A 14,049-nucleotide genomic window follows, 5' to 3' on the forward strand; every position below is an offset into this window, starting at 1 on the left:
CCAACCGCTGAGCCACCCAGGCGTCCCAGAAGTTCAACATCCTAGATAGCATCTTTCACGACTTACATCAGGATTTGGCAGACTTTTTCTGTAAAGGGCCAGTTAATAAATATCTTAGGTTTTGGGGGTCAGTTTGTCTCAAAAGTACTCCATTACGCTGTTGCAGCATTAAAGTAGCCACAGACACTTTGTAATGAATGAGTGTGGCAGTGTTCCAATATAGGTCTACTTGTGGGCACGGCAATTAAAATTTTATATATATTTTATGTCACAGAATATTATTCTCCTTCTGATTTTTTCAACCATTTGAAAATATAAAAATCATTCTAGTCTACTGAGTGTATAAAAACAGGAGAGGGGGGCAGCCCTGGTGGCTAAGCGGTTTAGCATCGCCTTCAGCCCAGGGCGTGATCCTGGAGACCCAGGATGGAGTCCCATGTCAGGCTCCTTGCATGGAGCCTGCTCCTCCCTCTGCCTGTGTCTCTGCCTCTCTCTCTCTTTCTCTCTCTCTCATGAATAAATAAATAAAATCTTAAAAAAACAAACAAACAAAAAAAAACACAAAAAAAACAGGAGACAGGCTGGTTTTGGGGCTTTGGTTAGAAGGGTAAAATTTGTTGACTCCCGATTTACAGTAATTTGGTAAATTAGTCTTACAAATTAGTAACTCAGCAGTCTCAAAGTTAGACTGTAATCTGTCTCATGTTTGCCAAAGCAAAGGCCTAGTCATTGAGGCCTTAAGCAAAATAAATCAGTAATGTATAAAATAAAATGTGAAAGTTCTATTGCCAATAATTCCATTCGCAGAGACAACTTCTGCCTTCAGTTTGGTATATATCTTTCCAGATATTCAGCTGTGCAGATACATATGCACATAATATATATGGTTTTAAAGAAACTAGGGCGCCTGACTGGCTCAGTCTGCAGAGCATGTGACTCTTGATTTTGGGGATTGAAAATACAAGCCCATGTTGGGTGTAGAGATTACTTAAAAAATTTTTCAATAAATAAACCATATATAAATGTATATAGTTGTGGGTTTTTTAAAGATTATTTATTTATTTACTTATTTATTTATTTAAGGGAGAATGAGAAAGAGAGAGAGAGTGTACACATGAGCAGGGGGAAGGATTAGAGGAAAGGGAGAAGCGGACTCTCTGCTGACAAGGGAGCCTGATGTGGATCTCGATCCCAGGACCCTGGGATCATGACCTGAGCCAAAGGCAGATGCTTAACCAACTGAGTCACCCAGGCACCCCTAAATATTTTATTTATAAGTAATCTTTTCACCCAACATGGGGCTCAAACTTAAAACTCCAAGATCAAGAGTTGCATGTTCTACCAACTGAGCCAGCCAGGGGCATATGGGTGAATATTTTAAAAAATAGATTCCCAAAAGTACAATTACTTGGTTTAAAGACATTCACATTTTTATATTGATGAAGTCATCCAAAAGTTTATACTAGGGTTTCTCAATCTTGGTACTATTGACATTTGGGCTGAATAATTCTTTGTTGTAGGGCTGTACTGTACACTGTAGAACATTTGTTAGCATCTCTGGCCTCTACCAGTTATATGCCAGCAGAAACTCCTTTGTTGTAACAACCACAAAAATGTCTCTAGACAACACCAAATGTCCCGTAGGGGCAAAATCACTGGGTTGAGAACCACTGCCCTGGACATTTTTACTTTCCTTTTATTTCACTTTTATTTCACTTTTTCCTATTCTCCTTTCAACAACTTCTCATATTATCCTTTCTTCATAAAGGAAAAGTACTTAAAGGAATCTGTGATTCAGTGTATATCACCTGTGAGATAATAGAAAAATATCTATTGATTTCCCCCCCACACACACACCCATTCCTGGCATAGAACTACTGAAAACCTCATAATTTCCTAATAATAATAACACTAAGAACATCTCTTGTTCTAATATTTGTCTTTGGCCCCTTTCCTGACACAGGGCCCTTAAAACTTTTGTAAATTCTTAAGTGATAAGAGCACCTGGAGCATCTTTTGGTCTATTGAGGTAATCCTAGGCCCGCTTCTGGGTTGTGACTGGTCACCAGAAAGACCAAGCCATGATTAGAAGCTTGGAATTTTGCAGTCTACCTCTCATCCTTTACAGAGGGGAGAGGGGCTAGGAACCAAGTTATTAAGTAATCATGTCTTTAAGAGGAAGCCTCCATAAAAATCCCAATAGTATGGAGCTCGGAGGGTTTCTGGTTGGTGAACATATCCAAACTAAGAGTGTGGGATCCCTGGGTGGCGCAGCGGTTTGGCGCCTGCCTTTGGCCCAGGGCGCGATCCTGGAGACCCGGGATCGAATCCCACATCGGGCTCCCAGTGCATGGAGCCTGCTTCTCCCTCTGCCTGAGTCTCTGCCTCTCTCTCTCTCTCTCTCTGTGACTATCATAAATAAATAAAAATTAAAAAAAAAAAAAAAACTAAGAGTGTGACACATACCCCAACTCCACAGAGACAGAAGCTCCTGCTGTCAGGACCCTCCCAAACCTCCCCATGTAGCTCTTGGTCTGGTTGTTCATCTGTCTCCTTTATCATATCCTTTTTTTTTAATGTTAAAGATTTTATTTATTCATTTGACAGAGAGAGAGGGAACGTACACACAAGCAGGGTGAGGGATGGGAGACAAGAGAAGCAGGCTCTCCGAGGAACAGGGAGCTCGATGTGGGGCTTGATCCCAGGACCCCGGGATCATGACCCAGGCCAAAGGCAGACGCTCAAAAAACAACTGAGCCACCCAGGTGCCCTCCTTTATCACATCCTTAATAAACTGGACAATGTAAATATTTCTGAGTTTTGTGAGCCACTCCAAGAAATTATTTGAACCCAAGGAGGGGTTGTGGGAACCTCATAACCCCCTTTAATTTGTAGTAAAATTGGACAGAAGTTGAGGGTAACCTGGGGACCTACTACTTGCAATTGGCATCTGAAGTAGGGTGGGAGCAGTCTTGGGGTTGAGCCCTTAACCTGTGGAATTGGATGCTATTTTCAGGTAGATAGTGTTAGAAGTAGTTAAATTCACCACCCCCAGCTGGTGTTGCAGAGAATTGCTTGTTGTGGCAAAAAAAACCCTCATGTAGCTGGTGACCAGAAATGTCAGAAGTGAAGTGTTGTGAGTGTTCTGTATGTGAAGAGTAAAGGAGACACATAAGAAAGACACAGGAGATGGGTAGCCCTGGTGGCTCAGCGGTTTAGTGCCGTCTTCAGCCTGGGGTATAATCCTGGAGACCTGGAATCGAGTCCCATGTCAGGTTTCCTGCATGGAGCTTGCTTCTCCCTCTACTTGTGTCTCTGCCTCTGTGTGTGTGTGGTCTGTCATGAATAAATAAATAAAATCTTTATACATATAACAAAAAGACACGGGAGGAGGAAAGAACTGGGTTTTTCCTTATACAACAAAGGGGCAAAACTGACGTTTGGATTGGAGATCTCGAAAAATAAGACGAGTTTGGGAAAGTTAAGTTTGTTGTTTAGAAAACACTGTATTTTTAATTGCACAAGTGATTTGTCAAAACATTCCAGCTGGTCTTAAGGGTTAACGTGCTTCAAATTTACATGCTCCTTGCTTGCTGACTTAAGGCCCTTCATCTGTAACTGAACTAATTTACTTTCTTTGAGATTTGTAGGCCACTGGCCTTGGAGAATAAAGGACCACAATGTTACCAGGCCACCACAGAGGCCAGCAAATATGACATCCCTTTAGCTTTCTAATTAGCCCAGCAATCTTTTAGCAAAAGGTTTTTCTTCTTTAAGGTCACACAAATGACTTTACTGATTTCCCTTTATGAATCTGTAGAATTTGCCCTCCTTTGCAGAAAGAACTGAGTGCTTACTCTTGCACAACTCCTGGTTACCAACGAACCAAACTACTTCTTCCTCATTTTTTTTTTTTTTTAAGATTTATTTATTTGAGGCAGGGGAGGGGCAGAGAGCAAGAGAGAGAGAGAGAGAAAGAAAGAGAAGCTCAAGCAGACTCTCCACTGAGCATGAAGCCTGATGCAAGGCTCCATCTTACAATCCTGAGATAATGACCTGAGTCAAAATGAAGAATCGGACACTTAACCTACTGAGCCACCCAGGCACCTGGGAATCCAGAACTTCTTGCATAACATCTGAGTACCACAATAACCCTGTACCTGGCATCATCATGTCTGCTCATAATTAAGAAATGCCACAGACCACTGCACTCCCTTAACTGATTAAACCCCTTTGAAAATCTTGGGCCAGGACAGTCCCGGGTGGCTCAGCGGTTTAGTGCTGCCTTGGGCCCAGGGTGTGATCGTGGAGACCGGAGATCGAGTCCCTTGTTGGGCTCCCTGCATGGAGCCTGCTTCTCCCTCTGCCTGTGTCTCTGCCTCTCTCTCTCTGTGTCTCTCATGAATAAATAAAATCTTTAAAAAAAAAAAATCTTGGGCCAGGCAGAAGCCTGGGAATTGACTTATTTGGGTGGTTGGCCTCCTGAATAAAGCTCATATTCCTCTCCGGAAAACTCATCTCTTGAGTATTGGCCTTTTGAGTGATGGGCAGCCAAACTTAGGTTTCAGTAACAATATACATTTTGCATAGAAAACCCAGAACATACAAACAAGCAAATAAAAAAGTAAAAATCACTTGAATCACACCATCCAAAAGATAGAGGTTAAATATTGTGGCATAAAGACTTGCTAACTTTCTTTAGTAGTATATATTCTTAGAAACAGCAGGCCTCAAAGGAGTCAGTTTTGCTAAACCTCACCAAGCCTCAACACCTAATCTAATTGCACTTCTAGTCTCTCTGAGCAGAATTTTAAACCAATTTGTCTGGAATTTCCAGATCTGCATCAATGAGGTAATATGCATGATAAGACCCCCTAGGGGCCTTCATCTAAGGGAAGGTAACCTTACTTGAAATAATCCACTCTTCTTTGTTCCACCCTCTTTCTGCTTATAAGAAACCTGCCATTTTGGGGATGCCGGGGTGGCTCAGCAGTTCTGTGCCTGCCTTTGGCCCAGGGTGTGATCTTGGAATCCCAGGATTGAGTAGCACATCGAGCTCCCTGCAGGGAGCCTGCCCCTCCCTCTGCCTGTGTGTCTCTGCCTCTCTCTCTCTCTCTGTGTCTCTCATGAATAAATAAAATCTTAAAAAAAAAAAAAAAGAAACTTGCCATTTTGTATAACTTGGAGTTCCTTGCTACTTGCTAGATAGGATGCTGCCTTATTCAGAAATTGTTGAATAAAGCAAATTAGATATTCAAATGTATTCAAATTTTGTTTTTTAACAGTATGGATATATGGATAAATAGGTAGGTATACATATACACAGTATACATGCATAAATGTCCCCCAAATGGGATCCTACTGCAATACTTATTTTGTCTGTTTTTTCCCACCTAAAGATACATTAAGAATATCACTCCATGTCATTCAATTGTATTTCTGAAGATGGTTATTGATATCTGCTCTTATAGTGAGAACTAAGTAGCAGCACAGGAAAAGTGATGAAATTTAAAATAAGTCAGCCTCCAAAAGATGCCTCACAGTTACAAGGGAATCTAGAAGACAGATAGCAACAACGTTCTTTATTTGAGGAAATCACAAAATGTTTTAAAAAGAAAAAGATGAGGTCACAGGAAGGACTGGGAGGAGATGTTTGTACAGGATGTGGAAAAGATAAATTTACAGCCCTCTTCAAGATGAGTTTTTACCCCAGCTTTGTGCGCCAAGCACGGTGCATCCCCCTGGTTCACTGTAGGGTAAGTCCCCAAGCCTATTGAAAACCACTCTCCCTGAAAAGGCAATTAAAGCTCCCAGTGACAAACCAGACCTGCCCTCTCCAACACTGCCCCAGGGGATCTGATATTATGGCCTTGCCAGCACACACAGCCTGTGTGTCAGTTAGGAAGAGGGCTCCCCCATGCTGTTACTTCCAGACACTGCAGCCCTAAACTAGGGCACAGATTATGGGAGAATATCGTTTGTTCTAACCTCATACTTCCACACTTACCCCCCCGAACCCCCCAAGCTCATACTTTAACTCTTGGTCTGGTAACCAGCAGAGCAGTTCCTTACACAATGGCCTTGTCTGATATGGTGCTGGCTGATTTACTTAAACTTTTATAGAGCATATGCAAAAATAATTTTAATCTCCCCATTCCATCTGTCACCTTGTCGAATTCAAGAGCTTCCTGTCTCACCCCACTCCAAGTTCCTCCAAACTGGGCCGGGGCACACAAATTGTCTTACAGGACTTTGCTCCATACTAATAAATTATTATTCCTATAGCTACCATTTTTTAAAAGATTTTGTTTACTTATTCATGAGAGACACAGAGAGGCAGAGACATAGGCAGAGGGAGAAGCAAGCTCCCTGTGGGGAGCTGATGAGAGACTCAATCCCAGTACCTTGGGATCATGACCTGAGCCAAAGGCAGATGCTCAACCACTGAGCCATCCAGGAGTCCCTATAGCTACCATTTTTTAAGTGTTTAGCGCTATACTAGACCCTGTGCTAAGTGCCTTATAAGCATTATTTTACCCTCACAACTCAATGAAGTAGTAGTTTCAATTATTATTCCCATTTTACAGATGAGATTACTGAGACCTGAGAGAGGAACTTGACTCAGCTAATGTCACAGATAATGAGTAAGAAGGAATCAATTCTGTGGGTCAGCTTCCCACAAACATTTCCTGTGCACCCTCTGTGTGAAAGGCAGTATACTAAACTCAAGAGAAAAAGGCATATGGAAGTCGTTTCCTTGAAATCCCACCATCCTGGAAAGTTTACAGTTTAGGAAGGAAAATAACCAGTACATGATATACAAATACAAATACAAGACCCTTTCCCGTGAAAGGGTCAAAGTTCTTGTGATTAGAGAGAAGGGAGAGACTGGGGAAGAGATGAAATGTGAAACGGGCTTTAATAAGCATTTCGCAGATGTTTGGAGGACAGCATTTAGAGGAAACAGCATGAGTAAAGGTACAGTGAATATTGGCAAGGAACAGCAAATAGCTGAACTTCTAGAAGTAGAGCTTAGGGGAGTTGTGACTGAGAAAGCTGTAACATTACATGACTTCAGAACCTAGCTAAGGAGCTTGGATTGGTTGATGGAGTGCCAGATAGTTTTTGAGGAGCAATGGCAAGTCTGGGGCCACAACTTGAGAAAATTAATGTTGCTACTTGTGTTATAAACTGGCACAGGGAGAGATCAAAGTTAGAGAGCAGTTGGGAGACTACTTACAATAGACCAAGATTTCTTGGTCTCAGCACGAGTGACATTTTGGGTCAGATAGTTGGGAGGGGGCAGGCAGGGTGCCCCAGCACTGTGTTTAACAGCATCTCTGGCCTCTACCCAGTGCATATTATAACATTCCACCCCCACCCCCAGTGTTTCCTGGGAGGCAAAATTGTCCCAGTTGAGGACCATTGTAATAGACCATATTACAGTCAGAAATTTTATTTATTTTTTAAAGATTTTAATTATTTATCTCACACACACACACACACACACACACACACACACACACACAGAGAGGCAGAGGGAGAAGCAGGCTCCATGCAGGAAGCCTGACGTGGGACTCGATCCCGGGACTCCAGGATCACGCCCTGGGCTGAAGGCGGCACTAAACTGCTGAGCCACCCACAGTCAGAAATTTTAAAGGAGGAATGTGACACAAGGGCAGGGGTAAAACCTAAAAGCTTCGGCAAGTTTTTTTTTTTTAAGATTTCATTTATTTAACAGAGAGTGAGCGAGCAAGCAGGGGGAGAGGGAGGAGGAGAGCCAGACATGGAGCTTGACATAGAGCTTGAGCAGAAATCAGATATGAAACCAACTGAGCCACCCAGGCACCCCAGCTTTGGCAAGTGTTTGGATAGAAGTGTGACTGAAGAGGATTGAAGGATCAAACAGAACCACTGAAAAGGCCCTATAAGCCATGTAGTCTAACCTACTAATTGCTTGCAACACTGTAAACTCTTCAGAAGGACAATTTGGCAATCTCCCCCTTTTATTTTTATTTATTTTTTTTTAAATATTTTTTTTAAGTTTTATTTATTTATGATAGTCACAGAGAGAAAGAGAGGCAGAGACATAGGCGGAGGGAGAAGCAGGCTCCATGCACCGGGAGCCCGACGTGGGATTCGATCCCGGGTCTCCAGGATCGCGCCCTGGGCCAAAGGCAGGCGCCAAACCGCTGCGCCACCCAGGGATCCCTCCCCCTTTTATTTTTAAAAGATTTTATTTATTTATTCATGAGAGACAGAGATAGAGGGGCAGAGACATAGGGAGAGGGAGAAGCAGCTTCCCTGCAGGGCACCCGATGGCAGATTCAATCCTAGGACCCTGGGATCACAACCTGAGCCTAAGGCAGACGCTCAACCACTGAACCACCCAGGCGTCCCTTAGCAAATCTACCCCCCCCCTTTTTAAAAAGACTTATTTATGATTTTGTTTTTTTTAAGATTTTATTTATCCTTTTTTTTTTTTTTTTTTTTTTTACAGATTTTTTTTCCTTGGCAGATCCTTTTTCCTTTTGAAAGGAGTTTGGTAAAACTTATTAACAATCACAAACACTATCTTGCCCTTATACCCAGCAATTCTATTCCTGGAAATTTATCTCAAATGATTCATATGAAGACATGTAATCTTTATGTACAAAGCAACAATGTTTACATGGAATAGTGGCTGCTCTTTGTCAACAATTACACCTTTATGTCTACCACATTTAATAGTGCCTGTTGAATGAGAGCCTCGGATCTAAGAGGTCAGCTTAAGATTCAGAGAAGGTGTGATCCAAGATTCTGAGAGAAGTCATTGCTAATGAAACAAAATCCCAGATGGGGTTGAAAGGACAGATGTCAAGAACGAAAGTAGAAAAGCTCTTCTTTCCCGTATCATAGAGAGGGCAATGACTGAGATTTTTGCCTATCCTTGCATTCTTCATTTTTTTAAGGTAGTTTCCACCCCGAAGGTGGGGCTTGAACTCACAATCCTGACACGCTCTGCTCTACCCACTGAGCCAGCCAGACGCCCCTCCCCCCCATGACTGAAATTTTTGGATTGGTCAAAGGAAGGAAGGAAACTGGGGAGTCAATCACTTACGTCATCTGCTGAGAAAGAAGACCCGGTGCACCCGAGGTTTGAACTTTGCCTGAGGAATCTCGGTCTTTGCCCAAGAACATTCCTTGAAAATAAGAATTGTGCGTTGTCCCGTGCAAAGTTGCTGGGAAATACGCTGTTCAGAAATGAGGACATCCTAGGGAACACTCCAATAAATAGAGACTAAAGAAGGAAAGAAGAATTAAATAGCTTTCTTTCTCCCAAAGTCCCCAGCAACTTGGTTCTGTAGCTGCTCCGCAAGCGCGGAACCCTTGCAGATCCGCCCTGGACAGACACCGTTACCGCGGAGAGAAGCCGCGCACCGCCAGCGGGGCCAGAGGGAGGAGCCGGGGTGGGCGTGGCCAAGCCGCAGGCGGCCGGAGGCCGCGCCCCTTTCCCAGAGTGCCCCGCAGCCGCTCCCCGCGAGATCCATTTCTAGCCTGCCCGGCCCGCCTCCACGACCCGTCGGTCCCGCCATGGACGGGCTCCGGGCGAGCGGGGGGCTCTTGAGGCGCGGACGGTTGAGACGCCGGCGCCAGCCGCAGCCGCACAGCGGGTCGGTCCTCGCCCTGCCCCTGAGGCCCAGGAAGATCCGAAGGCAGCTGAGGAGAAGCGTGGCGTCCCGCATGGCCGCACTGAGGGCCCAGACGCTGCCGAGCGAGGACTCGGAGGACTCGAGGGTGGAGTCGACGGTCGAGGATGCGGGGGACCCGCTGCCTGGTGGGGCGGCGGCCATCCCCGACGCGGCCCGGCGAGAGCCGTACGGCCACCTGGGGCCTGCAGAGCTGCGGGAGGCCTCGCCCGCGGCCCGCTCCCTGCAGACCCCCCGCGCCTTGGTGGAGGCGCAGACGCCGCCCGCCCGCCTGGTGGAGGGCCCGACCCCGCCGGCCCGCCTGGTGGAGGCGCCCGCCCTGTCCGCGCGTCTGGTGCCGGCTTCCGCGCCGCCCGCGCGCCTGCTGGAGGTGCCCGCGGCGCCGCCCCGCGTGGTGGAAGCCTCGGCCCTGCTGTGCAATGCCCAGCACCTGGCGGCCGCCCCGCCGTCCGCGGCCCCCGCCACGCTGTCGGGGCCGCAGGTGGACGGCACGGGCGGGGAGCTGGCCTGGGACTCCCCGCTGCAGCGCGTCCTGGCCGAGCTGAACCGCATCCCCAGCAGCCGGCGGCGGGCAGCGCGCCTCTTCGAGTGGCTCATCTCGCCCATGCCGCCGGACCATTTCTACCGGCGCCTGTGGGAGCGGGAGGCGGTGCTCGTGCGGCGGCAGGACCACGCCTACTATCAGGGGCTTTTCTCCACCGCGGACCTGGACTCCATGCTGCGCCACGAGGAGGTGCAGTTCGGGCAGCACTTGGACGCCGCTCGCTACATCAACGGGCGGCGCGAGACCCTGAACCCACCCGGCCGCGCGCTCCCCGCCGCCGCCTGGTCCTTGTACCAGGCCGGCTGCTCCCTGCGCCTTCTCTGTCCGCAGGCTTTTTCGACCACCGTGTGGCAGTTTCTGGCTGTGCTCCAGGAGCAGTTTGGAAGCATGGCGGGCTCCAACATTTACCTCACGCCCCCCAACTCGCAGGGCTTTGCTCCCCACTACGACGACATCGAGGCTTTTGTGCTGCAGCTGGAAGGTCGGAAACTCTGGCGTGTGTACCGACCCCGGGTCCCGACTGAGGAGCTGGCTCTGACATCCAGTCCCAACTTCAGCCAGGACGACCTCGGTGAGCCTGTGCTGCAGACTGTGCTGGAACCTGGAGATTTGCTCTATTTTCCCCGGGGCTTTATTCACCAAGCCGAATGCCAGGATGGTGTGCACTCTCTGCACCTCACCTTATCCACGTACCAGCGCAATACCTGGGGCGACTTCCTGGAGGCGGTACTGCCTCTGGCAGTGCAGGCTGCAATGGAAGAAAACGTGGAGTTCCGAAGGGGTCTCCCCCGAGACTTCATGGATTACATGGGAGCCCAGCATTCGGATTCTAAGGATCCACGAAGAACGGCTTTTATGGAGAAGGTGCGAGTCCTGGTTGCCCGCTTGGGACACTTTGCCCCTGTCGATGCTGTGGCTGACCAGCGAGCCAAAGACTTCATCCACGACTCTCTGCCCCCTGTGTTGACTGATAGGGAGAAGGCACTAAGTGTTTATGGGCTCCCAATTCGCTGGGAGGCTGGAGAACCTGTAAACGTTGGGGCCCAGTTAACCACAGAAACAGAAGTGCACATGCTCCAGGATGGGATAGCGCGGCTGGTGGGTGAGGGAGGCCATTTGTTTCTCTATTATACAGTGGAGAACTCCCGTGTTTATCATCTGGAAGAACCCAAGTGCTTGGAGATATACCCTCAGCAAGCTGATGCCATGGAACTCTTGCTCCGCTCCTACCCAGAGTTTGTGAGAGTAGGGGACTTGCCCTGTGACACAGTGGAGGACCAGCTTTCCTTGGCAACCATGTTATATGACAAGGGGCTGCTGCTCACCAAGATGCCTCTAACCTGAACTAGTTTCTTGTTATTTGCTGGGTGCAAGACCGTGATTCTCTCTTACCACCATTACCACCTTTTTGGGGAGGGGTTGTGGGGGGGGGGGGACTCGTTCTTACCTTGATAAACATTTACCTTTATGACTGGTCACATTTACCTTTATGACTGTTTTAATGTCACAAGTTTCAGACGGTTTTCTAGGAATCACCACTTCATCTAGGTACAAAAGTAAAAGCAGAAGTTGGAGGTGGAAAAAGCAGTTATTTCTTTGATCCCTGATCATTTCAGAGCACCAGCTTCATCATCACCCTCAGGCTTCTGTGTACTGTATAGCACTTGCTGTGTCATTCTGCTTGAGACATTAGAAGTTTTTATTTAGAGTTTGCATCCTTTCTTTGAGTTCTCTTTCCTCAGTTTGGGGGGAGGGTTGGGGTCAGTATCCTGTTTGTTACCGTTTGTATGAATGTTAGAAAAGTTATTAAAGTGCCAAATAATATTTTTCTTTTTAAAGGCTAGATTATTATGTGACATAGTTTGAAGGAATTGAGGGGGGGAGATAGAGAAAATCTGTAATGGTTGAAGTGAAAGGTAACGGTGTGGTTGTAGGATTGGGGCCAAATTTATAACTTTGGGGGTAATTTCTTTTAGTCATGCTACTTGAACCCCAAATAGCACAATCCTATTGGAAAAGTTAAGGGTATGTTATGTTTTTGCTCAGTGTTTGGCTTGCATCGGTGGCTGGCATTGCTCCCAAAGGGGCAGCATGTCACCTGGTTGTGCCTCAGTCAACCAACTTGTAGCAAGCTGGCCAAGAAGGAAGGCTGGTGTGCAAGTTACTTTCCACTCTCGTTTTTTTCTGGCAGTTGGAGGAATCTTCCCCAAACCTGGAAAGTGAATGTTCTCATGGTTGGTGGAAAAGAGCCTGGTGTACCAGAGAGAGAGCAGTGGACTTGGAACCAGAAGACCTAGGTTTGGGGTGGTGGCTGGTAGGCAGCTGAATGATCTGAGGCTGCTGCTACGCCTGGGCACACAGATTTTGTAAGTATATTTTGGTATAGCTTGATATCTGCACTTCATTTAGGGTTGTGTCTGGAACTTTAAGATCCTATCACCATAACTGACAGGTGTAGTTATATAAGGTTTAGAAGTTTATGAAGTTTTTTGAAATTGCAAAAGCATGGATGTACATCAAGTGATAGCTCTCTCTCCAGCCCCACTTTCCAGAGGTAACTGCTATTAAAAGTTAAACTTACAAGGCTTTGTTTGGATGCTTAAACTTAACAGTAGTTTTTGTTTTGGTTCATACTCTTGTTTTCCTAACCCCATTTTTTGACCTCTTTCTTTTCTTTTTTTTTTTTTTTTTAAAGATTTTATTTTATTCTCATGAGAGACACACAGAGAGAGGCAGAGACAGAGGGAGAAGCAGGCTCCGTGCAGGAAGCCTGATGTGGGACTTGATCCCGGAACTCTACAATCATGCCCTGGGCCAAAGGCAGGTGCTCAACCGCTGAGCCACCCAGGCATCCTGACCTCTAACTTTCAAATCCATTCAATTAGAACTACCTCATCTTTTTTTCTTTTTTTCTTTTTTTAAAGGGACAAAATAGCACATAAAGCAATCCAGGGAGCAGGCGGGAAAAATATAAAAGGACTGAGAGGATGGTAGCCAAAAAGGAAAGGTAGCAGCCTTTCCTGACTCATCCTACAGGGCTAGAAACTAAACTCCCCAAATGTCCAGATCCCAGAAAAGGCTTGTTAAAGGAGTCAGGGCATACGACTCACCCCTAGAAAACCTACCCTGAAAAGTTTCTTGTAGTAAAGTACAGAGTTTCAGTGGTTTTTGCCCCTCCTTGGGTTGCAAGTAAACACGTTTTGCTTCCTCCTTCACTTTTCCTATGACCCTCTCCATCTTGAATATTTTCTGTGTCAGCAAGTCCTTTTGGCTTAGTGTTTGAATCTAGATCAGAAAAAGATACTGAAAAAAAAACCTGCATTAGGCTGCAAATCATCAAAAACCATGAACAATGCGCATTGTGCCTGTTGGTGTTAGGTGGTACAATGCCTCAGCGCATTTTTCTGATGTTGGTTGAACATTTTTTATAACTGTTAATGAAACACCTACTTTAGCTTTTTGGGCATGATGAAAGGAATCTGCTAAGAAATGCTTGCTTGGTGTGAAGCTGGTTTTGTGAAAAGAATCTAAAGTCCTTTCCCTCTATTTCTTAATCTCATTTAGCAACTTTGAAAAATTAGTTGAACTACCTGTTCAACTAGAGCATTCCTTTGGTGAGAGCCCAGGTTAGAGATTAAGGAAAGTTAAAAAGAAGAAAAACAAGGGGGCTAACTCCAGTTACTCATTCCTTCTCTAGGTCTACTTGTGAAAAAGAATAACTTGGATTTAGTTGATGGTGGGGAGAAAGTGGGAAGGGAAAGAAAAATAAGTATTTCAGGAACAACCCATTTTGAAGGTTACTTATAGGATTGACAG

General features: G+C 45.9%; 2 protein-coding genes across 14 annotated transcripts in view; one reads left to right on the forward strand and one right to left on the reverse strand.

Moving 5' to 3' along the window:
- HEATR4 (HEAT repeat containing 4) overlaps positions 1 to 14,049 on the reverse strand; it is a 61,093-nt gene that overhangs the window by 16,199 nt on the left and 30,845 nt on the right. For 6 of the 9 annotated variants that reach the window (XR_012036889.1, XR_012036888.1, XM_072839259.1 and 3 more), the window contains 2 exons: positions 13,359 to 13,518; positions 11,719 to 11,777 (listed from right to left, as the gene is read on the reverse strand). The exons of 1 other annotated variant lie outside the window; for it this stretch is intronic. Coding sequence is in view for 6 of the 8 variants with exons in the window: in XM_072839259.1 (XP_072695360.1) it covers positions 11,719 to 11,777; positions 13,359 to 13,518 (219 nt within the window). In the remaining 2 variants the exon portion in view is untranslated. Of the gene's footprint in view, positions 1 to 11,718; positions 11,778 to 13,358; positions 13,537 to 14,049 lie in introns of those variants that run through there. 2 more of the 9 variants (XM_072839263.1, XM_072839261.1) reach the window with 2 other exon arrangements.
- Positions 9,510 to 14,049, forward strand: part of RIOX1 (ribosomal oxygenase 1) — a 36,970-nt gene continuing 32,430 nt past the window's right edge. For 4 of the 5 annotated variants that reach the window (XR_012036890.1, XR_012036891.1, XR_012036892.1 and 1 more), the window contains exons 1-2: positions 9,510 to 11,993; positions 12,425 to 12,599. Coding sequence is in view for 1 of the 5 variants with exons in the window: in XM_072839264.1 (XP_072695365.1) it covers positions 9,574 to 11,577 (2,004 nt within the window). In the remaining 4 variants the exon portion in view is untranslated. Of the gene's footprint in view, positions 11,994 to 12,424; positions 12,600 to 14,049 lie in introns of those variants that run through there. The other variant, XM_072839264.1, reaches the window with a different exon arrangement.

Source organism: Canis lupus, chromosome 9, assembly GCF_048164855.1.
Source record: "Canis lupus baileyi chromosome 9, mCanLup2.hap1, whole genome shotgun sequence".
NCBI classification, from domain to species: Eukaryota; Metazoa; Chordata; class Mammalia; order Carnivora; family Canidae; genus Canis; species Canis lupus.